Genomic DNA, 24,887 nt, shown 5'->3' with positions numbered 1-24,887 from the left:
CTCTGATCCCTTTCTCAGACATGGTCTCTGATCCCTCCCTCAGGAGGAGCTATTAGCCTGGCATTTCAAGGTCCCGAGTACCTGCCATGCACCAGACATCAAAACTGGGGATGCTGTGAGGAAGACAAGCTCTCATCTCAGAAAGCAATCGGGAGAGTCCCCAGAGGAGAGAAGCAAGGAGATCATCAGTTATGATACAGTAGGATGGAGACAGGGAGGACGGAATGCAGAGGGTGTGTGCCCATGTCAGTCTGACCCCAGGCTGCCTTTCCAGCTCTCTAGAATAGAGCTATGACAGGTGTTCACATCAGAGGTAGGATGCAAGAGGAAAGGAATGGGGAGATGGAGGGAGAGGGGGACTGGGAGCTGCCTATGGGTTAGTAGGAGGACCACAGCCTATAAAAAGCAATGCCATTTTGATTCTATTCACACCTCTATTTCACGGTCTTGCTTTTTGCTGTTTCCTTGGAAGCCTGTACATCACAGCCTTCAATTGTGTTGTACAGCTGTCATGTCTAAGGAAGGCACTTTGGGGGATCAATGTCCCCCCACGTGTCCCCATCTGGCTATACTTCTGTCCTGAGATCCAGCCATCAAAGAAACAGCAATGCAGTTTTTTCCCTTTCCTGGAATGTTGGTCTCCTGGAAGATTCTTCCCTAGATTCCATCTCTTCCTCATTCTAAATACTTCTCTGAATGATTTTGTCCATGACAGTGGCTTCAGTTATTCTCTGTGTGTCGGTGACTTTGCAAAACATACATCTAAATGCCTACTGAATATGCAGTATTAGCTTCCTATTGTGGTTGTAAAATAAAAAGGAACACCATAACTTTAGTAGCTTAAACCAACACAAATTCATTATCTCACAGTTCAGGAGGTCAGAAGTCCAACATGGATCTCACAGGACTAAAGCCCAGGTGCAGGCAGGGTTGCATCCTTCTGGATTCTCTAGGGGAGAATCTGTTCCTTGCTTTTCCCAGCTTCTGAAGGCCGCCTGCAGTCCCCAGCTTGAGGCCCCTTCCATCTTCATAGCCAACGTCCGCAGAAGACGGCTGGTGTTCTTATGTCATCACAGCTCTTCTCTGACCCTCCTGCCTCCCTCTTTCATTTATAAGGACCCCTATGTGGTGCTGTATGTTGGGCACTTATATTAAGACCTTACATTGGGCCTCCCTGGATAGCCCAGGATAATCCCCCAATCTTAAAATCCTTTTATGAGTCTGCTTAGGCTGCCATAACAAAATGCCACAACTGGATGGCTTGAACACAAGAAATTTGTTTTCCCACAGTTCTTGGGGCCAGAAGTCTAACAGCAAGGTGTCAGCAGGTTTGGTTCTTCTGAGGGCTCTCTGTTTGGCTTGCAGATGGCCATCGTCTCCCTGTGTGTCCACGTGGTCCTTTCTCTTTGCGTGTCTGTTCCCTAATCTCATCTTCTTATAGGGACTCCAGACACATTTCATCAGGGCCTCTTTAAACGCTCTGTCTCTAAATACAGTCCAATTCTGAGGTGCTGGGGATTCAAATCTTAATATATGAATGTGGAGACAATGCAGTTCAGCCCATAACACCCCTTAATCACAACTCAAAGTCCCTTTTGCCATGTATGGTAACCTACTCATAAATTCCAGGGACCTGGATGTGGACATCTTTAGGGGGCCATTGTTCTGCCTATGACAAAAACCTTCACCTTAATGCCTCCAGCAGCGTATACTCAACCTGCCTCAGACTGAATTCCTCCTCTTCTTTCTTCTGTGTCACCTGCCTCAGGAAATGACACCACCACTCAGTTTAGCCAATTGCCCAAGCCAGAAATCTGGTTTTCTGGAAGAAATGTGAGAGACGACTACTTGCTTATTCAATATCCTTTTTCCCCATCTTCTTTGGTAATAAAACCTCTAGTTTTCTGAAGGCAGCAATATGCCCGGCTAAAGTATGATCCTTCTAGATCCCCAGCCTCCCTCATGACAACGGTTGACCAATGAGATGTGTCTGGAAATACTTAGGTGGAAGCCAAAAAATCTCTCTGTAGGCCCGAAGTTCTTCACCTGCCGGATGCTGTTGTCCCTTCACTCTTGCTTCTTTGGATGCAGACCCAATGGCTGGAGCTGCAGCTGCCATCTTGGGACCACTGACTGACCTTGAGAATAAAAGCCATTGTCAAGGAGGGTAGAGCAGAAAGTTCTAAGATGCCTGTGACCTTCGTGAAATCCAGGGAGCAACTGGACTGCCCAACCCCAGGCTTCTCTTACAGAAGAGAAACATAAAATGTTATCTTATTTAAGTCACCATTATTTTGGGTCTGTTACTTGCAGCCAGTTGCAATTCCTACTTAGGTAACATGACTGGGAGAAGTTATTTTCTTCTTCTGAGTTTTGAATATGATTTGATTAGGTCCTGAACTGATATACTTAGAGCAAAGACTCTCATAAGTAAGTTCTGAATCAATGAAATTTTATATTTGGCAGTCATTTCAAAGCATTCTTCAAGTCTCTAAGGAAAGAGGAAATAGAGAAAAAAGTCAAAGCATCATGGCTTTGATGGTTGTAGTCCTCTTGCCCTCCCATCTCTGAAGCTGCAGGAACTGTCTCACACTAGACATCCAGGTGGTGGACAGGGAAGAGTGGGGTTCACACAGGGCACCCAGCTTTCTCGATGGCCTGTGAGGTTCGCTCACCCCTTCTAAGAGCTGAGGCAGGGATGGGTGAAATAGGGTGGTGGGGAGGAATTGTATTGGAGGAGACACCGCTCTCTCTCTCTCTCTCTGTCTGTCAGTCTCTCTCTCTCTTCCAGGTCTCAATCTCTGCAGTTGTCAAAATTAAGATTACCTAACCTTACCGAATATACAGCATCATGTATGTTTAAGAGTTGACTCTGGGCCAGGCACAGTGGCTCACGCCTGTAATCCCAGCACTTTGGGAGGCCAATGAAGATGGATCACAAGGTCAGGAGATTGAGACCATCCTGGCCAACATGGTGAAACCCTGTCTCTACTAAAAATACAAAAATTAGCTGGTTGTGGTGGTGTGTGCCTGTGATCCCAGCTACCTGGGAGGCTGAGGCAGGAAAATCACTTGAATCTGGGAGGCAGAGGTTGCAGTGAGCTGAGATCACACCACTGCACTCCAGCCTGGGCAACAGAGCGAGACTCTGTCTCAAAAAAAAAAAAAAAAAAAAGAGTCGACTCTCACACCCCCTCTAGGCTTCGAGCTCTTTGACCCTGAGTAACTTGCTACAACCTGGAAGAGGGCCCTCACCAAACCCCAGCCAAGCTGGCTGCCTGATTTTGAACTTCCAGCCTCCAGAAATGTGAGAAATAAATGACTGTTGCCTATAAGATAAGCCACTCAGTCCATAGCACTTTGTAACAGCAGCCTGAACTGACTCAAACAGTAGGTATTCAGTAAAATGCAGATATTGTTATTATCTTTGTCACAAGAAGAGGGAATTTCAGGCTACAACCATAATGCAAGAATTCCCAAATCATCGGTAAAAATAGCTTTACGTTTGAACATGTAAAACCATATATAGGCTCTTTCGGGTAGGACATAGATATCTGATTTCAAACAAAGGCTATAACATTTTGGCAACAAAGTGCAGGGTCTTACCGGTAACATGACTATAATTATTAGAGATCCTCTTAAGACCCAGACTAATTTGCACCTGCCCATTTTTACTTAGAATTTTGCTCAGAATCCGAGTAAGAACCTCACAAAAGTCAGGTAAGAACTTCAAGTAAATAATTCTGGGAGCAATTGCCAAACTCCCCGGTGCCTAGGCGCCGGCAAGAGGGAAGAAGAGGCCAGTGGAATGTGCCTGCAGGAATCGCCATTCCCTGGGAGAGAGGGCGTGGCTGCCTTTCTGGGACAGGCAGGGAAACCAGAATAGCAACTGGCACCAGGCCTGACCCATGGTCAAGGCCAGAGCAGCTGCTTTCAGGCTCACCCCAACAAACAGATGAAAGGGAGTGGGGCTGGCCCCTGGAAGAGCCTTGTGTGTGTGAGAAGAGACAGGCCAAGGTGGGCGTGGGTGGAGGCCACGCAGGCTTCCGGAGAATGAGGAATGCCTGCTCAGTCTGGAGGAGAAAGGGGTGGCCAGGGCTTGAGGCCGATGCCGATGTGGGAAAGGCATGGGATGGCTTACAAAGCCTTCTCCCATAAGGCCTCTGAAAGACAACACTGTTCCATTCATCCGCTCAGTGAGTAGCTACGGAGCGCCGGAGCACACAGGCCTCAGTCCTGAGCTGGGCCCTGGGGAGAAGAAGGATGTGAACAAAACGGACAAAGGTTCCTGCATTCTAGAACTTCCCCCTGCCAAGAGCAGACAGGCCACAAACAAGGACAGCATCAAATGAGGAAGATGTCAGAGAGAGATGAGGGCTGTGCAGCCGAGAAACCGGGTGAAGGAGAGAGACGAGGAGGGGCTACTTAGGATTCTGGCTGCAGGAGGCCTCTCTAGAGAGGGAACGTTTGTGCTCAGACCTGAATAAAGAGGAGGCAGCCACGTGAAGACCTTGGATAGAACATTCCAGAAGAGGGAAGGGGGAAACAAGGGCAGAGGGGCTCCCTGCAGAGAGAAGGCAAGCAGTGTGAGTTGGAGACCACGTCTCACCTCTTTCTACCTCCCATCTCTCCTCTCCACGCCGCCCGATGAGCCTTGTCGGTCCACCATGTTGGTCTCACTCACAGCCCTGTTGGGTAACACCTCTCATTTGGCTGTTCTTCCCGATCTCTTTGGTTCACATGGCTGAAGGGTGTTCTGTGGTGTTTTTTTCTAATTTCTTATGATGTCTAGTAGCTTTTAAATCAAGTTTGTAAATCAAAATACAGTGAAGTTGTAGTTCTACAAAACCAATACATTCTAGAAATATGCTGTACAGCATGGTGTATTGTGCGCTTAAAACTGTTAAGAGGGTAGATCTGATGTTAAGTGTCTCGGGAGGTACCATTAGCATCCAGCTTTGCAAAACAGAAAGCTGGTAGTCCACAATGACCCCTTCCCTTTCCCTCATCCCACGCTGCATCCACCACTGTGTTCTGTTGACTTCACTCCCCTGGCAGGCTCTCAAACTGATCCACCTCTGTGGAAAGAGAGGTGCCTTCACTGTCCTCACCTTCCTCCTACCGGCTCAGCTGCAACTGTGCTTGCTGCTTGCCACACTCCCCTCTGATCTCAGCCCCTTCCAATCTGTTCTCTGTACAGCAGCCTCCTTAGAAAAATATGGAATGTTTGCGTGGGTTCCAAGTCTTTGCAATTATAAATAGTGCTGCAATAAACATACGTGTGCATGCGTCTTTAGAGTAGAATGATTTATAATCCTTTAGCGATATACCCAGTAATGGGATTTCTGGGTCAAATGTATCCCGGAACTTAAAGTAAAATTTAAAAAAAAAAATTTTTTTTTTTTTTTTTTTTTGAGACGGAGTCTCGCTCTGTCACCCAGGCTGGAGTGCAGTGGTGCAATCTCAGCTCACTACAACCTCTGCCTCCCGGGTTCAAGCGGTTCTCCTGCCTCGGCCACCCAAGTAGCTGGGATTACAGGCATGCGCCTCGTTAGTTTTTTGTATTTTTAGTAGAGATTGGGTTTCACCATGTTGTTGTATTTTTAATAGAGACGGGGTTTCACCATGTTGGTCAGGCTGGTCTTGATCTCCTGACCTCATGATCTGCCCGCCTCAGCCTCCCAAAGTGCTGGGATTACAGACATGAGCCCCTGCGCCTGGCCAAATAAAAAAAAATTTTTTTTTTAATTTAAAAAATAAAAAATAAAATGTGGATCACATCCCCTACTGATTAAAACTGTCCAACAGCTTCCCAGCACTCCTAGGAGAAAGATGTTAGCATGACTCTTTGTCCCTTTCTCCTCTCTGTCCCAGCCACACGGCAAGGCCATCTACCACCATCAGTGCTTTCATACACTCCTGCCTTACCTGGGAGCTTCTTCACACCCCTTTCCCTGGCCTCGCTTGCTCATCCTTTGAATGTCAGTTCCAACCACAGAGCCTCAGGGAAGCCTTGGTCAGCGCCCTCTTTATCACATTCTCATAGATCACGGTCCTTCACCTCGGACTGCTGATCTCTGATCTCTGTCATATTTACGTGTTAATTTACATGATTAGTTCATGTCTGCTTTTCCACTGTCTTTTCTCTTCCTCCCTCTCCCCACTTTAAGCTCCCTGAAGGCAGGCACCATATTCCTCTTGCTCACTTATACCTGGCTTTGCACGTCTTTAAAGACATCTCGGCAGCTCAGGAGTGCTAGACCCCAGCTCCAGGAGGAGGTCATGGCCAGAGAGGCAGTTAGGCCTGAAGCTCTGGCTCTGAAGCTGTGGGTGGAGCTGCCTGGGCAGGGCCTCTGGAACTTGGCACTGGGCCTGGCTGCGGGAGGATGGGGGTAATTGCCAAGACCTCTGGCAGCTGAACCCTGGAACTTTGCAAGCAGGCTTTGCACCTCATTGCTCCTGGGGCAATCCAGTGACGCCAGAAAATGGTGACAGAAAGATCGACTTTGGCACCTAACCCAGCTGCTGTCGTGGTGGTGATGCCTCAGGATTTCCATCTCAACACCTTGTACAACGTGCCCAGCAATGAAACTTGGAGCTGAGTGTCAGCAGAAACAGGCAGCAAAAATACACAGGTGTGGAAGGGATCCACAATCGCAGTAGATCCCTGAAGCACTGGATTTCCCTGCGTGATAGGACTTCAAGGTATTATCGTGGAAGCAATTTGCTTTGATAGGGGGTAGCTGGGAGACTCCTTCCCCAGACGTGGGGGGAAGGAAGAGGAGAACAACACAGAGGGACTTTGGGTAGAGCTGAGTAGAGTTGGGGAAGATTTGGTGAAGCAACCTCAGCGTTTCCAATAAACTGGGAATATCCCAGGAATTATAAAGAATGAATCTACTCGATGAACATCAGGTGCTGGATGTCCAGCCTCATGACGGAGGCAGAGAACTAAACAAACTACTTGAATCAATGTAACGGGGACTATTATAAAAGTAAATAGGAATCCAGTTTTCACTTTAGGGTAAGATAACTATTATCAAGAAAACCGAAAACAACCAATTTGGGTGAGGATGTAAAGAGACTAGAACTCTCCTAGACCACTGATGGGATTGTAAGATCCTGCAGCCACTGTGGAAAACGAATGGGATCCTCGAATGAGAATGGGTTCCTCCAAAAATTAAACGTAGGCCGGGCGTGATGGCTCATGCCTGGAATCCCAGCACTTTGGGAGGCCGAGGCAGGCAGATCATCTGAGGTCAGGAGTTCAAGACCAGCCTGGCCAACATGTGAATCCCTGTCTCTACTAAAAATACAAAACTTAGCTAGGCGTGGGGGCACGCACCTGTGATCCCACCTACTCAGGAGGCTGAGGCAGGAGAATCACTTAAACCCAGGTGGCAGAAGTTGCGGTGAGCCGAGATAGCACCAGTGCACTCCAGCCCGGGCAACAGAACAAGAGTCCGTCTCAAAAAAAAAAAAAAAAATTAAACATAGAATTACCATATGATCCAGTAATTCTACTTCTGGGTATATACACTTGTACCCAAAGGAATCAAAAGTAGGGACTCGGCCGGGCGCGGTGGCTCAAGCCTGTAATCCCAGCACTTTGGGAGGCCGAGACGGGCGGATCACGAGGTCAGGAGATCAAGACCATCCTGGCTAACACGGTGAAACCCCGTCTCTACTAAAAATACAAGAAAATTAGCCGGGCGAGGTGGTGGGCGCCTGTAGTCCCAGCTACTCGGGAGGCTGAGGCAGGAGAATGGCGTGAACCCGGGGGGGCGGAGCTTGCAGTGAGCCGAGATCGCGCCACTGCACTCCAGCCTGGGGCACAGAGCAAGACTCCGTCTCAAAAAAAAAAAAAAAAAAAAAAAGTAGGGACTCAAATGGATATTTATAGACCCATGGTTATAGCAGCATCATTCACAATAGCCAAGAGATAGAAGCAACCCTAGTGTCCATCCACAGGTGAATGGATACATAAAATGTGGTAAATACACGCAATGGAGCGTTGTTTAGCCTTAAAAAGAAGAAAATTCTGACACATGCTACAACGTAGATGAACCTTGAGGACTATACTCAGCGAAAGAAGCAAATTACCAAAGGACAAGTATAGTATGATTTCATTTACATGTGGTAGGTAGAGTAGTCTAACTCATAAAGACAGAAAGCAGAATGGTGGTTGCAGGGGCTTATGGGAAGGGAGTCTGGGGGGTTGGTATGTAATGGGCACAGAGCTTCATTTCAGGACAATAAAAATGTTCTGGAGGTGGATGGTGGCGATAGTGGCACAATGTGAATGCACTTAATGCCACTGAACTGTACACTTAAAAAATGGTTAAGGCAGCAAATTGTTATGTCACATACATTTTCTACAATTAAAATAAATAATTTTAATTTAAAAATTAATTAAAGGCCAGGCACAGCGGCTCATGCCTGTACTCTCAGCACTTTAGGTGGCCAAGGCAGGCTGATCAACTGAAGTTGGGTGTTTGAGACCAGCCCGACCAACATGGTGAAATCCCGTCTCTACTAAAAATACAAAAATTAGCCAGGTGTGGTGGTATGTGCCTGTAATGCCAGCTACTCGGGAGGCTGAGGCAGAAGAATCTCTTGAACCCAAGAGGCAGAGGTTGCAGTGAGCCAAGATCATGCCACTGCACTCCAGCCTGGCCTGGGCAATAGAGTGAGACTCCATCTCAAAAAGAACCAAAATTCATTAAATGGGAATAAGAAAGAAACTAACTTGATTCTATGAGGATTTGGGAGACAATTGGCACAAGGGTGGGGAACAGGAAAGGGAGAGGAGTGGTATTCGTAATTAATGCCCATTAGACAACAGGACCAGGTTCTAATTGCAGCTCTGTTGCCTACTTGCTGGCTGAATCTAGGCAACTGTCTTAACAGCTTTCAGCTCTGGAAGAGGAACAGGGCTGCAGGGAGGCAAGGAGATGCTGGATGTAGATTGATGTCCATTGTACATAAAGTGCAACGCAAATGCATGGAAATATTATTGTCTGCTGAAAGGGGTAAGGTTACCAACCTGGAGAAAAGGAAGGTGATGAGCAACAAGGAGGTGGTAATGGGAGGATGCTTTTGAGATCTGGGCGGGAGTCATGAAGGTTTAGGTCAGCCCAGTGGGGAATAAGACAGGAAAACCAGAGAAGAGGGCTAGAGTTTCCTGAGCTGGAGGGAGGGTCCTCGAGCATGGATAACAGAGGTCCAGGCAGCACAATTAGGGGAATTCTTATAAGACCCTCTGGTAGCCTAACAGAGGAGGAAAGAAGAGCTCTGAAAATTGTCAGGGGTCACTAAGTTAAGAAAGAATACATTTCCGAAAATACTGACCCTAAGTCCCACCCTGAGAAAAAGGAGGAGTAAATGAAGATTGATTGGAGAGCGTTGATCAGGGTCAACATTTTTCCAAATTCTGGCACTACATCCCTGGCAGTATGGGAAGTGATTTCAGCTGGCACACAGGCTCACATTAAAAGGCATAGCCATTTCAATTTTCATTCAATCTTTCCTATGACTTCCAAGACAAAGCCGCTGGTTGGTGATATTATCTACCTCTCTAAACTCTGTGAGTCTTCAGCCTTTATTTGAGAAAGAGAGCAATTTCAGTAGGCAACAATGTCTAATCTGGAAATCAGCGAATCTGGCCTACTGCCTGGTTTTGTAAGTAAAGGTGTTTTGTTTTGTTTTGTTGGAGCTGGAGTCTCACTCTGTCATCCAGGCTGGAGTGCAGTGGTGCGATCTCGGCTCACTGCAACCTCCACCTCCCTAGTTCAAGCGATTCTCCTGCCTCAGCCTCTTGAGTAGCTGGGACTACAGGCATGGGCAAACACATCCAGTTATTTTTTGTATTTTTAGTAGACAAGTTTTCACCATTTGGACAGGCTGCTTTCAAACTCCTAACCCTCAGGTGATCTGCCCATCTCAGCCTCCCAAAGTGCTAGGATTACAGTAAAGTTTTATTGGAACGCAGCCACAGTTATTCATTTACATCTCATCTCTGGTTCTTCCACCATGCAGTAGTCTGTTTTCATACTGCTATAAAGACATACCCAAGCCTGGGTAATTTATAAAGGAAAGAGGTTTAATTGACTCACAGCTCAGCAAGGCTGGGGAGGCCTCAGGAAACTTACAATCATGGTGGAAGGGGAAGGGGAAGCAAGGCACCTTCTTCACAAGGAAGCAGGAAGGAGAAGTGCCCAGCAAAGGGGGATGAGCCCCTTAGATCTTGTGAGAACTCACTATCACAAGAACAGCATGGAGGAAACCACCCCAATGATCCAATTACCTCTACCTGGTCTCTTCCTTGACAGGTGGGGATAACGAGAATTATGTGGAATATAATTTGAGATGAGATTTGGGTGGGGACACAAAGTCAAACCATATCACGCTATAATGACAGTGTTGAATGGTTGTAACAGAGACCAACAGGATTGCCTGCAAAACCCAAAACGTTTACTATCTGGCCCAATACAGAAAAAGTTTGAGTACCCCTGGTCTGATTTAATTACAATTGTTTTGTGTTCAGTGTATTTATTCCCGAGTACTTTCTGTCTAAGTCACACCAGTGTTTCACTGATGGTGACAATAACTGATTCCAGTTTTAACAAATCCATTTTTTTTTTTTTTTTTGAGATGGAGCCTCACTCTGTCACCCAGGCTGGAGTGCAGTGGCACAGTCTCAGCTCACTGCAAGCTCTGCCTCCGAGTTCACGCCATTCTCCTGCCTCAGCCTCCCGAGTAGCTGGGACTACAGGCACCAGCCACCATGCCCGGCTAATTTGTTTGTATTTTTTTAGTAGAGACAACAAATCCATTTCTAAAATTTAACAAAATAATATAATATTAACAAACGAATATAATATTCTATAATAAGTAAGAGACGTAGATTGCAGGGATGGTACACTTAGACAACAAGTGAGGCTTGATAAACACTGGATTATGAGAGTAGGGAGCGTTGAGGGATTTGAGGATGGTGAAGATAAAGAGCCACTTTGGTAGAGGTAAGGGATCTGAAGGATAAAATGGGTCTGGGAAGGGGATTTCATGAAAATAAAGGATTTGTACCTAAGAATGGTGAGATGGCACTGCACGTCCTAATAGATTTAGTGAGGGTAGTATGGGGAGGCCAAGGGATGGGCAGCTGCAACCAAGTGAAGCCAAGGTTGGTAAAGGGGAGAAAAGGATGGTGCCAGAGAGTCACGGATGGATGCCTTCCAACCTGGGGTTCTCCTTACGGAAGCATCATGGCAGAAATGTAAAGATCCCAGTGGCAACCACAACAATAACACTTGTCCCTGTTTACAGAGGGCAGGTTCTGAGCACTTCACACTCATGAACTCACTTAAGCCTCACAGTAACCCTGTGAGGAAATTGAGGCACAGAGCGGGTAAGTGACTGGCCTGGCTCAAGGTCACATAGCAGGTGAGTGGTACAGCCAGGCACTCTACTAAGCTCTGTAGGCCTTATGAAAAGGCAGGCAGGCCTAATGAACGGACTAGTATGGCTAGACCCGCCCACCTTCTATGCCTGCCACCCAGGAGGGGATAGGGCTTTTGTCATTCATACAGTCAGGTCTGGGATCTGTGACGCTGGGTCAGCTGAGCACCTGGCTAGTCCATCCTGGTCTCAGTCACCTGCCCTTTAGGATCCAGGTCATGGAGAGGCTGTCATCTGGTGACATCACAGATGACAAATCATGATGACTTTGCCATGGGAGTGACAAAGTCTCAATTGCCGAGAAGAGGCAGAGCTGTGAGGCAGCAGCAGAAAGACAGACCTCTCAGAGGCACAGGGGTGGCTGCAGCCCCAAAAGCCCAGCAAAAATCTCAGAAGGAGAGAGGCAGAGGGGCCCTCGGTGACCAAACTGGAAGTTACAGGCCAGGGGCTAGGCGTCCGCCTGTGTCTTCCACACTGTGTTATGGTTCAGAAAGCAAACGTCCAGAGGAATGCAACAGATGTCTACTGTCTTATACTTCCCTGTTCTTGCAATTTTTTCTGAAATTATTAAATTGCAATATAATCTGAAATGATATCATTCATGTGTTAATTATCGCCTCCACTCTTAGCGTGTTATCTCGGCGATGTTAGGCCAAGATCAAGATCATACTCGATCTTGATCCCACTGCCTGACCCATAGTAGGTGCTAATAATATTGGTTTAATTTAAATCCCACTTCAGCTCAAACTTCAAAATGTGTAGGGGTCACTTAGGGTTATCCACTCTTGGAGAATGAGCACTTTGGCCTGGTGAACAGAAGGGAGGACTGAAGCCAGAACCCAAGCAGGGCAAGAAGACCCCACCTTCTCAGCTTCTCACCCAGGGACGCAGAGATAGTGTCCCCAGGGGAGACGGGGAGGGGTTGAAGCATCTGTCCTGGTGCCTGGTGGCATGGTGGGCCACCATCAATGGGGTGCTGACTTTGCAATTATGTTTTTTTCCGAACACTTGGTTTGAGAGTCTAAATTTTCTATCTATACGGGCTAGAAATCAAAGGATGTCCAAATAAACAAACAAAACTTTTAACTATTGCTATGGGCTGTGGCTTGAATTCTGTCCTCCCAATTCATATGCTGAAATCCTAACCCCCCCATAACTCAGAGTGGGACTTTATTTGGAAGTGGGATCTTTGCAGATCTAATTAGTTAGGATGAGTTCATACTGGAGCAGGATGATGCTTCTTATAACGGGGGAAAGGTGGACACAGACATACGCGCAGGGAGAACGCCATGTGACAATAAAGGTGGAGATCAAAGTGGTGCATCTATAAGGCCAGGAACATCACAGATGGCCAGCAAACCACCCAGAGCTAGGGCCGAGGCCTGGACCCCATTCTGCCTCACAGCCCTCAAGGGAACCAACCCTGGAGACACGCTGGTCTCAGGACTTCCAGGCTCCAGAACTGGGAGATGATACATTTCTGTTGTTCGAGCCACCTTGGCTGTGGTGCTTTGCTACGGTGGCCCTGGCAAACCATGCAGCTATTTCCAGCTGTGGATCTAGCCTTGGGAAGTGAGCAAGTCATGAAGGATCTCCGTGGGAAGAAGAGGGTGGTGGTGTTCCTTTTGCTAACGGGGCTGGAGCAAACTGCTCTCTGATCACCTGCCCCTCATCCACGCCTGCCTCCGCCCAGGCAGTTTCTGGTTCCCACACTTGGAGTCACCCTCCCTACTCACTTTCACCTCCCTTGTTTTCTTTCTAGCCTGCCCCCCTCCAGGGCGCCAGACTCACCTGGCTTTGCATCAAACATCCCAGTGGGTCTCTCTCAGCTGTGCAAATACTGAGGCTGCCTCAACACACAGGAGTGGTAACTTTGGGAAACGAGAGTAAGAAAGATACACAGGGGCCGAGGTGGAGAGGCACCTCACAGCCTGGCCAGTCACCTGGAGCGGGGCCATGGTTAGCGATTTTCCATAATGGCCAGGTATGATGAGAGGGAACGCAGACTGCGGAACTTAGAGTATGATGCGGCCCATTTCTGTAAGGAAGAAGGATGTTTATGGTTCTGCAGGATGCATCCCAAGGAGTTTGTGCTAATTAGCTCTGGATACTGAAATAGCAAGTGGTTTCAATTTGCTTCCTTTTGCTCGTAAATATGGCATAGTATTTTAGCAGGAAACATGTATGTGAGTGTGCTTGTGTGTGTAAAAATAGTAATACAGTCAGCCCTCTGTATCTGGGGGTTCCATGTCTGCAGATTCAACCAACCATGAACCTAAAATATTCAGAAAAACAGCAAATATAATGATACAACAATCAAAAACATGAATAGAAAATATAGTATAACAACTATTTGCGTAGCATTTACTTTGTATTAGGTATTATAAGTTATCTAGAGATGATTTAAAGCCTAGGGGAGGATGTACATAGGTAGTTTTTTGGGTTTTGTTTGGGATTTTTTTTTTTTTTTTTTTTTTTTGAGACAGGATCTCACTCACTACGTCTCCCAGGCTGGAGTGCAGTGGAATAATCACGGCTTACTGCTGCAGCCTTGACCTCCTGTGGTCAAGCAATCCTCTTGCCTCAGCCTCCTGAGTAGCTAGGACTACAGGCATACACCACCACACCTGGCCAATTTTTGTGTTTTTTGTGGAGACGGGATATCCCTATGTTGCCCGGGCTGGTATCAAACTCCTGAGCTCAAGCAATCCACCCGCCTCGGCCTCTCAAAGCCCCGGGATTACAGGCTTGAGTCACTGCACCCAGCTGCGCAAAGGTTCTATATAAGGAATTTGAGCATCTGTGGATTCTGGGGTCCCCAGGGGTCCTGGAGCCCATCCCCCACAGACAACAAGGGACAACTGTACTGAGAATCTTGAGTAGATCCAGAACCTGAGGAATCGGCATTTCCCTGGATGCTCAATGTCTGTGTCGAGTGAGGTTGACCTGAAGTGAGGTGGATGGAGATGTCTTTTCCATCTCCGCCCCTTTCCCGCCCTTATCCTTACTGTCTATGATCCCAGGGAGCTCAGAGCCTTCTGTCTGCAGAGCGAGGCCTCTACAAGAAGGCAAACCTTCTCCTGCTAATATGGACCAATTCTTACAGCAACACTTCAAAATCGATCGATGTTACAAACTCTTGTCTGTGTCCTCTACATAAAACCTTTCCCCGCAAGGGAGAGAGTAGGGCAGAGAGGTGAAGAGGAATGGAAACTCCGCCACACCACCCCCCTGTACTAGAAACAGCAGCTGTGTCTCAGAAACAGGGCACTCAGGCTCTCTGGCTCCCAGATTAGAGAACAAGGCACAGAACGGCCCCTCCCCCAGAATCACGGGACCACCGACTTGGCAGATGCATCCAAGGGCACCCTGACTCCTCTGCCACGTGGATTGTTGATCCCAGCAATGACCATCCCAATTAACAAGGATGTCAGGCTGTTTGGGGCCAGATCATTCCTGAGCCATGAAACAGTTAAGAAATATCCTGCCCCACTGGCTGCCGTGCTCATAAAGGTAAGACCCACGTGTACTTCCTTGTGGCTCCAAGACGCGCCGGCTGGCTCATTTGCTCACACCCAGCAGGCAGAGAAGGCAGCAGCAGGCAGGACCGCCACCCTCCCATGCAAATCACCCCCGGGAGTGCAGCTGGGCTCCTCCGGCTCCTCCTGGGCAATGCTCCTGGGGAGTCTGTGGGGAAGATGCCATCCAGGGCGCTGTGTGCTCTTCCTGGTCCTCGCCCTCCTGCTGGATGTGGTCGGCCTGGTCTTTTTACTGCTGGGGATCTTGGCCTCCCTGAGTTACTGGGACTTCTTCGTCTACACAGGTGCCCTGATCCTGGCTTTCAGCCTACTGTTCTGGGTCATCTGGTATTCCCTCAACATCGAGGTGTCTCCTGAGAAACTGGACCTGTAGTTTGGTCATGGGAAGAGGAGGTGAGACGCAGGTGCCGTACGCAGACATGTCTGTGGACCTGGGGCTCTTGGGTAGCAACACGTTGCCGCTTCCACCTAGCAAGCCCCGCCGGGACGAGGTGAGTGCACGTAAGACCTACCTGGCAGGGTGGCCAGAGAGGCTTGGACAAGCAGGGGCAAGACCAGGCCTGCTGAGGCTGCATGAGCAAGTAGCCGGACACTGTGTCCCGACTGGGGATCCTGTGATCCTGGCCTCAGGTCCCGCTGGGGTGGCCAGCCAAGAGGACGTGGGGCAGATGTTTTTTCCTCTGGGCCATTTTCCTCACGGAGGCTGGGAAGAGAGTCTCAACAGCCCCTTCCACCCCTGAGAGGCCACGAATGATCCTGCCTACCAGGCAGAATGGGAAATTATCCCTTTAGCTTGGAACCTGGGGAGACAAAGACCCCATCTGGGTTCTCTGTTGGGAAGAATCTCTGCTGGGGAGAAAAGTCTTTAGCACGGGAGAGGATGGAAAGTTCCCCAATGACTCTTGTGCCCTTGCATGCATGAAGGGGTGTGAACTGGGCTATGGTAAAAGCAAACAGAGCAGAACCACCCAGAACGGCCCCTCGTATTCACTTCCTCTTCCACCTGCCCAGATGGGATACATGAAGGGGGGTAGGGACTACTTTGCCTCCATGCTCACTCAGTGCACACAACTCCTCTCTCTGCAGTGTTCCCACCCCACCCTCACTCACACACACACGCAGCCAATACATGTGCCCAGCCAGTCTCCAAGACCCAGAAGTCAGGGGACCTCGGCCTCGTGGATTTCATCAGCCGAGTTGCGCGTCACACCTCAGTCTATTGCGTGCAACCAAAGAGGCAGATAGTTGTAAGATTTTTTCACATCAAGACAGAGTCCCAGGGATAGAGTGATCGGGTCCTGACAACGCTGAATTAGAGATGGACAGCTCTCTCCAGGGGACTGAAGTCAGAGCCCTAGTTCTTTGGGCAGCCGTACCCTCCTCCCCAGGTGGGCCCAACCTGCACGCAGGTGTTTCCAGGCACTCCCATTTCTTACTCCGTGACCAGAAGTAAGAGCAAAGGCCGTTGCTGAGTTGAAAGAAGGAAACAATGATTGTGTGTTTTGTGGGGGATTACACCTGACTCTCAGAACTCAGAGAAAAGAGCAGCAAACTTAGGAGATCTCAGTAGCGTAAGGTAAGCCCATACCTAGTAAATGATGTAGAAGGAGATGAGCAGTCAGTCCCACTCTGATCTTCGACACTTGTTAGCTGGGTGATGTTGGCCAGGTTACACTCTCTGAGCCATGGGATTGTCATCTATAAGATGAAGAGAATAGTTCCAGCCCTTATTGCTGAAAGGATCAAAAAGAGATAAGGCAGGGAAAGGCTGTACAATTGATGTGGTTCCTACACCAGATGTCAAGCATACAAAATGCATAATCTGGGATGAGTTAACTGACCCAGAGTCCAAATGTGAAGTACCTTGGTGTCTCTCAAATTGGTAGTGGTGGGGGTCAACTCACACTTTGCATCATGAAACTTCAGAGCGAAAAGGGGCCCTGATTTGTGTGCTGGTACGTTGGAATGTGTCAGGCACTGTGCAAGACACTGGGGATAAGAAATCAGACGCATGGACCAGGCACAGTGGCTCACGCCTGTAATCCCAGCACTTCAGGAGGACGAGGTAGGTAGATTACTTGAAGTCAGGAGTTCAAGACCGGCCTGGGCAACATGGTGAAACCCCATCTCCACCAAAAATACAAAAAAATTAGCCATGCATGGTGATGCACACCTGTAAACCTGGCTATTCAGGAGGTTGAGGCAGAAGGATTGCTGGAGCCCGGGAGGTACAGGCTGCTGGGAGCAGAGATTGCACCACTGCACTCCAGCCTGGGTGGCAGAGTGAGACCTGTCTCAATTAAAAAAAAAAAAGACACGACACGGGGGCTTTACCATCTGGTGAGAAAGACAGACACTCACCAAAGATTCACACTTACAGAAGTACAATAACAAAGTCAGGTCTGCACTAGGAAGGAGAGGAGCATCCTCCCACAAGAATATTCAATAGAGAAACTGACCCAGAAGATGGAGTCAGGGAAGGCTTCCTGGAGGAGGTGATGTTAGGCTGAATGCCAAAGGAAGGGTGGGAGGTGAATGGAAAGTCTTTCAGGGAGAGGCAATGGCTTGGGCAAAGGCCCTGGGATAACAGGAAATAAAAGACGACAGGGAGATTGAAGGGCAGAGAGCAAATGTCGGAAAGAGTTGGAGCTCCGTGGTAGACAAAGGCCAGGTCTCGCAGGGCCTCGAGGGCCTTCTGAAGGATTTTGGTCATTACTTGAAGAACAATAAGAATCCATTGAAGAGATATAAGCAGAGGTAGGGGCTTAACATAATTGGACCTATGTTTCCAAAAGACCACCCCAGCCACAGTATAGATTATTATGGTTACGATTATTACCAGCTGAAACCCATTTTGGGAGCCAAGACAAGTGCCCAAACAACACAGAGCCCCCAGTGTGAGGCTCTGGGCCCTGAACAGCCTTCCCTCATTGAACAGAAGTTCAGTAGCCCAGCGTTGAAGAGCATGGGCCATACCTAGACTGCCTGGCTTGAATCCAGTCTTATTCCTTTCTAGCAACGTGACTTGGGGCAAGTTACTTCACCTCTCCACGCCCCATTACTCCAAATATGTAAAATGGAGATGGTGCTAATAATAGCCACTACATCATAAGGATGTTGCACAGATTAGGTGGATTAATATTTGTTCAGCACTATGCAAGTGATGACTAAATAAAGCGTCAGTCACGACACAGGTAGCCAGCACATTACGGAGGGTGAGGCCCTGAAGCATTATGATCAATTCTAATGGCAATGTACATCAGGATTTTTCAGTAGATACGAGAATGGATGCTGCCACAGAATGCCAGGGTTTTGTCCTGGTTCAAAGAAACTTTGGAAGTTTTAATAAGTTCTTTATTGTATGCTTTACCGAACCGCCATCCCGACACATTTCAGGGATGGCCCAGAGGGACAGATTCGTGTGTGCTGAGACCTGCTGTTCAGGACGTTGCTCACTTACGGGGCTGCCCAACCCTCCTCCACCCCATGGCCTTGGGCGAGTCATTTTACTTCCCTTTAGAGTTAAAGATGTGGTTTCTGGCCGGGCATGGTGGCTCATGCCTGTAATCCCAGCACTTTGGGAGGCCGAGGCGGGCGGATCACGAGGTCAGGAGATCGAGACCATCCTGGCTAACACGGTGAAACCCTGTCTCTACTAAAAATACAAAAAATTAGCCAGGCGTGGTGGCAGGCACCTGTAGTCCCAGCTACTCCAGAGGCTGAGGCAGGAGAATGGCGTGGACCCTGGAGGCGGAGTTTGCAGTGAGTCGAGATCGTGCCACTGCACTCCAGCCTGGGCGACAGAGCAAGACTCCATCTCAAAAAAAAAAAAAAAAAGATGTGGTTTCTAAGGGAGGTTTCAAACTGTGCTCTGCCAATGTCCCTGGAAGGGAATTGGTCCTGGGGTAAGGGGGAGAGTGAGGGGACAGGAATCCAGCAGCCCTACCCACCCCACAACACACATTTCACCCAGAACAGTGGAGCTCTCAGCAGCTTTGCACATTAAACTGTCACATAAGACTTTACATGAACACAAGCTTCTGATGCCAAAAAATATTTGAAAAGCAGCTCATCTCAGTTCCCCTACAGCCTACAACCTTTGGTCTGCATGTCAACGCCAGACATATTCATGATTTACGGGCAGATTGTAACTGGCTTTGCTAGTTCTCTCATTCTCAGAGCGGGGTAAAAAGGAAGAATGTGGGTTCCCTGCATTCAGAGCTGACGCCCACATTCCTAGCTCAGCCTTCAGAGGCTCTGTCGGATGAGGTTGAGGCCGGGCACAATGGCTCATGACTATAATCCCAGCACTTTTGGAGGCCAAGGCCAGAGGATCACTTAAGGCCAGAAGTTGGAGACCAGCCTGGCCAACATAGTGAAACCGGGTCTTTACTGAAAATACAAAAAATAGCCAGGCATTGTGGCGTGTGCCTGTAATCCCAGCCACTTGGGAGGCTGAGGCAGGAGAATAGCTTGAACCCGGGAAGCAGAGATTGCAGTGAGCCAAGATCGTGGCACTGCACTCCAGCCTGGGCGGCAGAGCAAGACTCCATCCCAAAGAAAAGAAAAAAAACAATGAGGTTGATAGGACCTGCCCCCACCCTGCCCCAGAGATGAGGAGGTCCCATGACAGGTCAGGACAAGGCAGGGGCCTGGCTGCCCCGCAAGCCCTCCACCCACAGCCTCTGCGGTTCTCCAGAGACAAGGGGGCAGGGTGGCCGCTAAACTTCAGAGGCTCCCCTCAGGAAGTTTCAGGGCTGAAACCCACTTTTATAGTGGCTCACTTTTTTTTTTTTTTTGAGACGGAGTCTCGCTCTGTCGCCCAGGCTGGAGTGCAGTAGCCGGATCTCAGCTCACTGCAAGCCCCGCCTCCCAGGTTTACGCCATTCTCCTGCCTCAGCCTCCCGAGTAGCTGGGACTACAGGCGCCCGCCACCTCGCCCAGCTAGTTTTTTTGTACTTTTTAGTAGCGACGGGGTTTCACCATGTTCGCCAGGATGGTCTCGATCTCCTGACCTCGTGATCCGCCTGTCTCGGCCTCCCAAAGTGCTGGGATTACAGGCTTGAGCCACCGCGCCCGGCCGTGGCTCACTTTTATAGACCAACTGTGCTCCGAGAGAGACAGAATGCCATTTCATTTTACCACTTGGTTGCTGTATTTTCAGATTTTTTCTTTCTCCATTTTCCACTTCTTGGTCATTTCCTGCAGATAAAGGGAAGTCCCCAGGCTAAGTCAGATGCAGACTCTTGTCCTTTTTTAATAGGGTGTCCAAGACTACACACCCGAAGAATACACACGCACCAACACTCCACACACATACACACACCCTCTTCTACTACACATGTGTTCATGCACACACAAACACGTTCCCCACACACTCACACCTACCACGCACACACCCAGAAACACACACAGAAACAAACACACCTGCTCCCACCCCAACCAAAACCAAAAGGCATGGAAGGCTCACAGCCTTGAGCCTTGGAAATTGAAACTTGTTCCTCCACTTAGACTTTTCCAACAGGCAGCCTCTCCCCTCTGCCCACAGAGGAGGCCAGTGGAGCTGCCAAGTCAGCTCAAAGGTGAGCCTGGTAAAAAGCCCTCCTCTCCTGCTCAACGAGTCATGCCACACGTAGACACGGTGCCAGGGCTGTGTGGAGGAGCAAACGTTTCTCTAATCTCTCCAGGGATTTTTAATGTAAGGCAAGAGATAAAGCATGTGCATGATACTTCACCAAGTTTCCATGGGAAAATGCATTGTGGGAGATAAGCACAGTCTTGCCAGGGCTCTGAACGCTGAGAGGAGGCACAGAAACCTCCTGGCTGGGGGAAGCGTGCTGTGTGTGGTTCTGGCCAGGCTCCTGAGGAACAGGTAAGAACGTGACAAGCAGAGATGGCACAGGGACAAGCAGTGGTGAGTGGTGGGGAGAGGGGCAGTCCAGGCAAAAGGAAGGACTGCAGAAACGAAACAATTAGGCTGTCCAGGAAAAGCTGAGCAGGCACATTTGTCTGGGGGTCGGGGTCTTCAGCGCTGGCTGTGCAGGACTTTGATCACCAGATGAGGATTCTGACACTAGCCAAGGAGGGAGGAGCCTTCAATGGCGTCACATACCAGAGAGCAGCATGATCAAACTTTGTAGAAGAGTAACTCAGCATCATGTGCAGAATGGATGAGGGAGAAGCAGCTGAAAGACATCGAGGTCATTCAGCAAGCTCAGATGGCAGGTAATAAAAGGGCTCAAGCTGAAATGATGGCCATGGAGGGGAGAGGAGAAGAGCAGAGACTGCACGAGTGGAGAACAGCCTGTCCTGTTCCACAGTGGGTCAGGGGTGGCATTGTCAAAGACTTCAGAAAGTGCCCCCGGGGCCTGGAATGAGGGGGGTCAGAAGAAGGCATGAGTTTGTTTACGATGATTCATATTCTTTTGAACATGCAGAGTTTGATATGCAAATGGTGTATGAGCAGAACTACCTAACTGGCATTGAATGTGCAGATTTTAAACTCAGAAGAAAGATCAGATGTGGAGGGAGAGGTTAGGGGTGAGAAACATGTGGATGAGATTACAGAGGGTGAGGAGGTAGAGAGAAAAGGGATTGGGAGAGTTAGGAAGGAAGGAAGGAAGGAAGGAAGGAAGGAAGGAAGGAAAGGATGGAGGGAGGGAGGAAGGAAGGAAGGAAGGAATGGAAGGAGGGAGGGAGGGAGGGAGGGAAGGGAGGGATCGGGGGAAGGAAGGGAGGGAGAGAGGAAGAAAGGAGAAAAGAACACTAAGATTCACTGAACCAGGCCCTAGGGTTGCACATTATCCCATTTCACCCTGTCAACAAGGCCATGAGGAAAGTATTATCATCATCATCATCATTATTATTCCCCTCTCTTACAGGTAAGGATAATAAGGTGTATGGAGGTTAAGTAACTTGCCCGACATAATGGAACTAGGCAGTGATCGAGCCAGACTGTAAAACCAGCTATATCTGATTATAAAACCAGGTTTATGCTCTTTCCATAAGACCAGGGGTAGGCAACTACAAGCTATGGGCCAAGTCTGACCCACCTCCTGTTCTTGTAGATAGTGTTTTATTGGAACACAGCCTGACTCATTCACTCGCATATTATCTATGGCTGTTTCATGCTAGAGTGGCAGGTAACACAGACCATGTGGCCTGCAGAGCCTATGATATTCACTACCTGGCTCTTTACAGAAAACATTTGACATAGCCCCTGGCCTAGCCATGTATGTTTCCTATAGGAGCCTGGTCAGAACCTTGAGCCATGCCTGCATGTGGGGAACGGGAAAATGAAGGCAGATGGAAGAGCCCAAATGGAAGTTCCCAGTAATAATAAGGAAGAGACGTTATGCCAGTGGCAAAGAGGACAAAGGACATCTTATCAAGAGTGAGGAGAACTGACCATCAAACGCTTCAAAGCCACCAAAAAAAAGGCTGAAGCCTAAGGAAAGGCAGCTAGGCAGACCTGGCAATGTGCCTTTCTCAGTAAATGGTGGGGATAGAAATCAGATGATGCTACTTATCGGGTGGTTGAAGATGGGTGAGGAGTGAGTGCAGATTCATCTTCAAAGTATTTGGTGAAGAGATTAAGAGGGTAGAGCAGTCACCTGCTGGCATAACCGTGCTAAGGTGGGAATTTTTAGGGAAAGGATATAGAACATTGAGCAAGACAGTAAGTGGAAGAGGAAGGCAGCAGAGAGGAAAAGAAGATGCTGAAGTGATAGATGAAGATGAACCTGTGATCACATCCAAGGCAGAGGTTGAGGCAGAAGCCAGCGAACAGAGAGAGGTAGGCATCAGCTTTGCCTGCAAGGAACGGCAAGGAGAGGAAACTAAGATTTGATGAGAATCTTGGTATTTATTAAGCCAATCACTTATTTTCATGATCTCATTCATTGCTTACAACTCTATGAGTGAGGGATTCACATTTCCATTTTGCAAGCAAAGGAAGCTGAGTCTCGTGTGGTTTCAGGGCTAGCCCAAGGTACCAGTGCCATGGAGAGGCTGCTCTAGGATTCAAACCTACATCTGGCAACTCTAAAGACTATGCTGGTTTCACACACACACACAGGCTTGAAATTGATGGATTTGGGTTGGGGGCTGATCCATTTTATCTTCCTTTGTTCAACACAGGTCCCATCTGATGGAGGAGAATCAATTCAAGGAGATGCCCTCCCTTTACAGCACACCCTTTAACAGCATCCAGGAGGAACGAGAGGCTGCAATGCTGAGGCTTTCAAAGTATTTACCAGGATGCCCGAGAACGGCCGTGATGTCAGGCTTCTGGCAGGTTCCAGGCTCCATCACAAGCCCAGCATCTCTGCACCAGATCTGACATGGCTGCTGCTGTCCCAGCTCTTTATGAAGGGCCTTAGTAGCTATCAAGTTTTTATGGCAGGAGCCCTGCCGGGGGCTTAGACACCAAAAGAGAAGTCTCATCCTTTGCAGTTCTTCTTGTGAAGAAGAACTTTCTTCCCTTTAGAAAAACAATGAGAACCAAGCACAAGCACCAAAGTCCAAATGGGATCTCCTGAGAGCGCATGTCAAGCAGGATTGTTGCTGTTTCTCCTCATTGGCTCTTTGGACAGACTGTGTGAGCTCCTGGAGGGTTCCACCGTATCTCCCCTTTGATACTGACCAGTTGGCACATGCCGACATATTCCAACGTGTTGATTGCAAACGTGAACGTGCAGTCAGTGCTGTGGGCGGGAGGATTCTCTCCTCCTCAGTGGGGCCACACTTTGCACTATTAGTGCAGCTCCACTTGTTTGCACAGCCTGGCCATGCAATGGCTCATATTGAGCTTTTAGCCAACTGAAACCCCCTGCGTGTTTTTCTGACAAGCCAGCCAGGCCTCTGCTATGCTGTCCTTGTGTCTTTCATTTGAGACCTGAAGGGCAGGACTGTTCTTATCTTAAGTTACAGCTGGTCGAGTCCAGCCCAAGGACAGCAACTCTGAGAGTCAGGCCTCATAGGCTAACCACATAGATGTGCTCTGCTTCGTGACCCACCAGAGCCCGACCTGCCCCACTAATTTATATTTCCCCTGGTCTAATTTTGTACTTTTTATTTATATTTCGCCCTTAAAGTGTATGTGTCTCTTATAAGCTGCCTCCGATCTTTCATGGTACGAGGTGGTTACCTAAAGAAAGAAGGAGATTTGGCCTTTGTTTTCATGTAGCAGGACATATTTGCGAGTCTTCGTGATCTCATAACAGTTCTCCTAGTTTTAGGATATCCTCTTCCCATTTGTTTAACCTGCCTTGGTGCAAATCCTGTAATCTTGCACTCAGTACAGTGCCTCCAGGGAAGGAACACGTAGAACACAGTGTGATGAAGACAGAGCAAGGCCGGGCGCGGTGGCTCACGCTTGTAATCCCAGCACTTTGGGAGGCCGAGGTGGGTGGATCACAAGGTCAAGAGGTGGAGATGGTCCTGACCGACATGATGAAACCCCGTCTCTACTAAAAATACAAAAATTAGCTGGGCATGGTGGTGCACGCCTGTAGTCCCAGCTACTTGGGAGGCTGAGGCAGGAGAATCGCTTGAACCCAGGAGGCAGAGGTTGCAGTGAGCCGAGATCATGCCACTGCACTCCAGCCTGGCGACAGAGTGAGACTCTGCCTCAAAAAAAAAAAAAAGACAGAGCATAGGTTATCCTGACACCATGAAATCTTCTGGCATCTCTGTGCTCTGCCACCAGCCTAGTATCTCTGAATTGAGCTGGACTCAGAAACCCAAAGAGCTATCACAAAAGAACATTTGGAATTAAGAAGAAAGATTTCCTTCCTACTCAGAATCTCCCCCAACCACCTTCACTTGTAATCCTCTCCATCTTCCCAGTTCGAAGTTTCTTGCTGTGTCTGAGCTGACTGTACACCGTGA

At 48.5% G+C, this 24,887-nt stretch overlaps 1 protein-coding gene and 1 long non-coding RNA gene across 5 annotated transcripts in view; one reads left to right on the top strand and one right to left on the bottom strand.

The window, feature by feature from the left end:
• Positions 1–24,887, bottom strand: part of LOC102118019 (uncharacterized) — a 300,399-nt gene that overhangs the window by 209,922 nt on the left and 65,590 nt on the right. For 2 of the 3 annotated variants that reach the window (XR_010582277.2, XR_001485849.4), the window contains exon 3: positions 16,585–16,694. The exons of the other annotated variant lie outside the window; for it this stretch is intronic. This is a non-coding gene — a long non-coding RNA (uncharacterized lncRNA). The remainder of the gene's footprint in view (positions 1–16,584; positions 16,695–24,887) is intronic. 3 annotated transcript variants of the gene reach the window in all.
• Positions 14,905–24,180, top strand: TMEM238L (transmembrane protein 238 like). Of its 2 annotated transcripts, XR_001485848.4 has the most exons (3): positions 14,905–14,970; positions 15,281–15,487; positions 23,136–24,180. XR_001485848.4 is itself a non-coding variant. In XM_045376295.3 (2 exons), the coding sequence occupies exon 1, from the start codon at positions 15,130–15,132 to the stop codon at positions 15,367–15,369; it is 240 nt and encodes a 79-aa protein (XP_045232230.1). In that variant the 5' UTR covers positions 14,994–15,129; the 3' UTR covers positions 15,370–15,487; positions 23,136–24,180. The 2 variants fall into 2 exon arrangements, 1 of the variants encoding a protein (XP_045232230.1); XM_045376295.3 differs by lacking the exon at positions 14,905–14,970 and having other exon boundaries at positions 14,994–15,487.

The sequence above is a fragment of the Macaca fascicularis genome, chromosome 16, assembly GCF_037993035.2.
Source record: "Macaca fascicularis isolate 582-1 chromosome 16, T2T-MFA8v1.1".
NCBI lineage: Eukaryota > Metazoa > Chordata > Mammalia > Primates > Cercopithecidae > Macaca > Macaca fascicularis.
Note: the sequence above shows the minus strand (reverse complement) of the source record. Positions and strands in the feature narration are given on the sequence as shown.

Coding starts and splice junctions, on each gene's coding strand:
- TMEM238L (XM_045376295.3), top strand. CDS start 15,130: ATGCTCCTGGGGAGTCTGTGGGGAAGATGCCATCCAGGGCGCTGTGTG.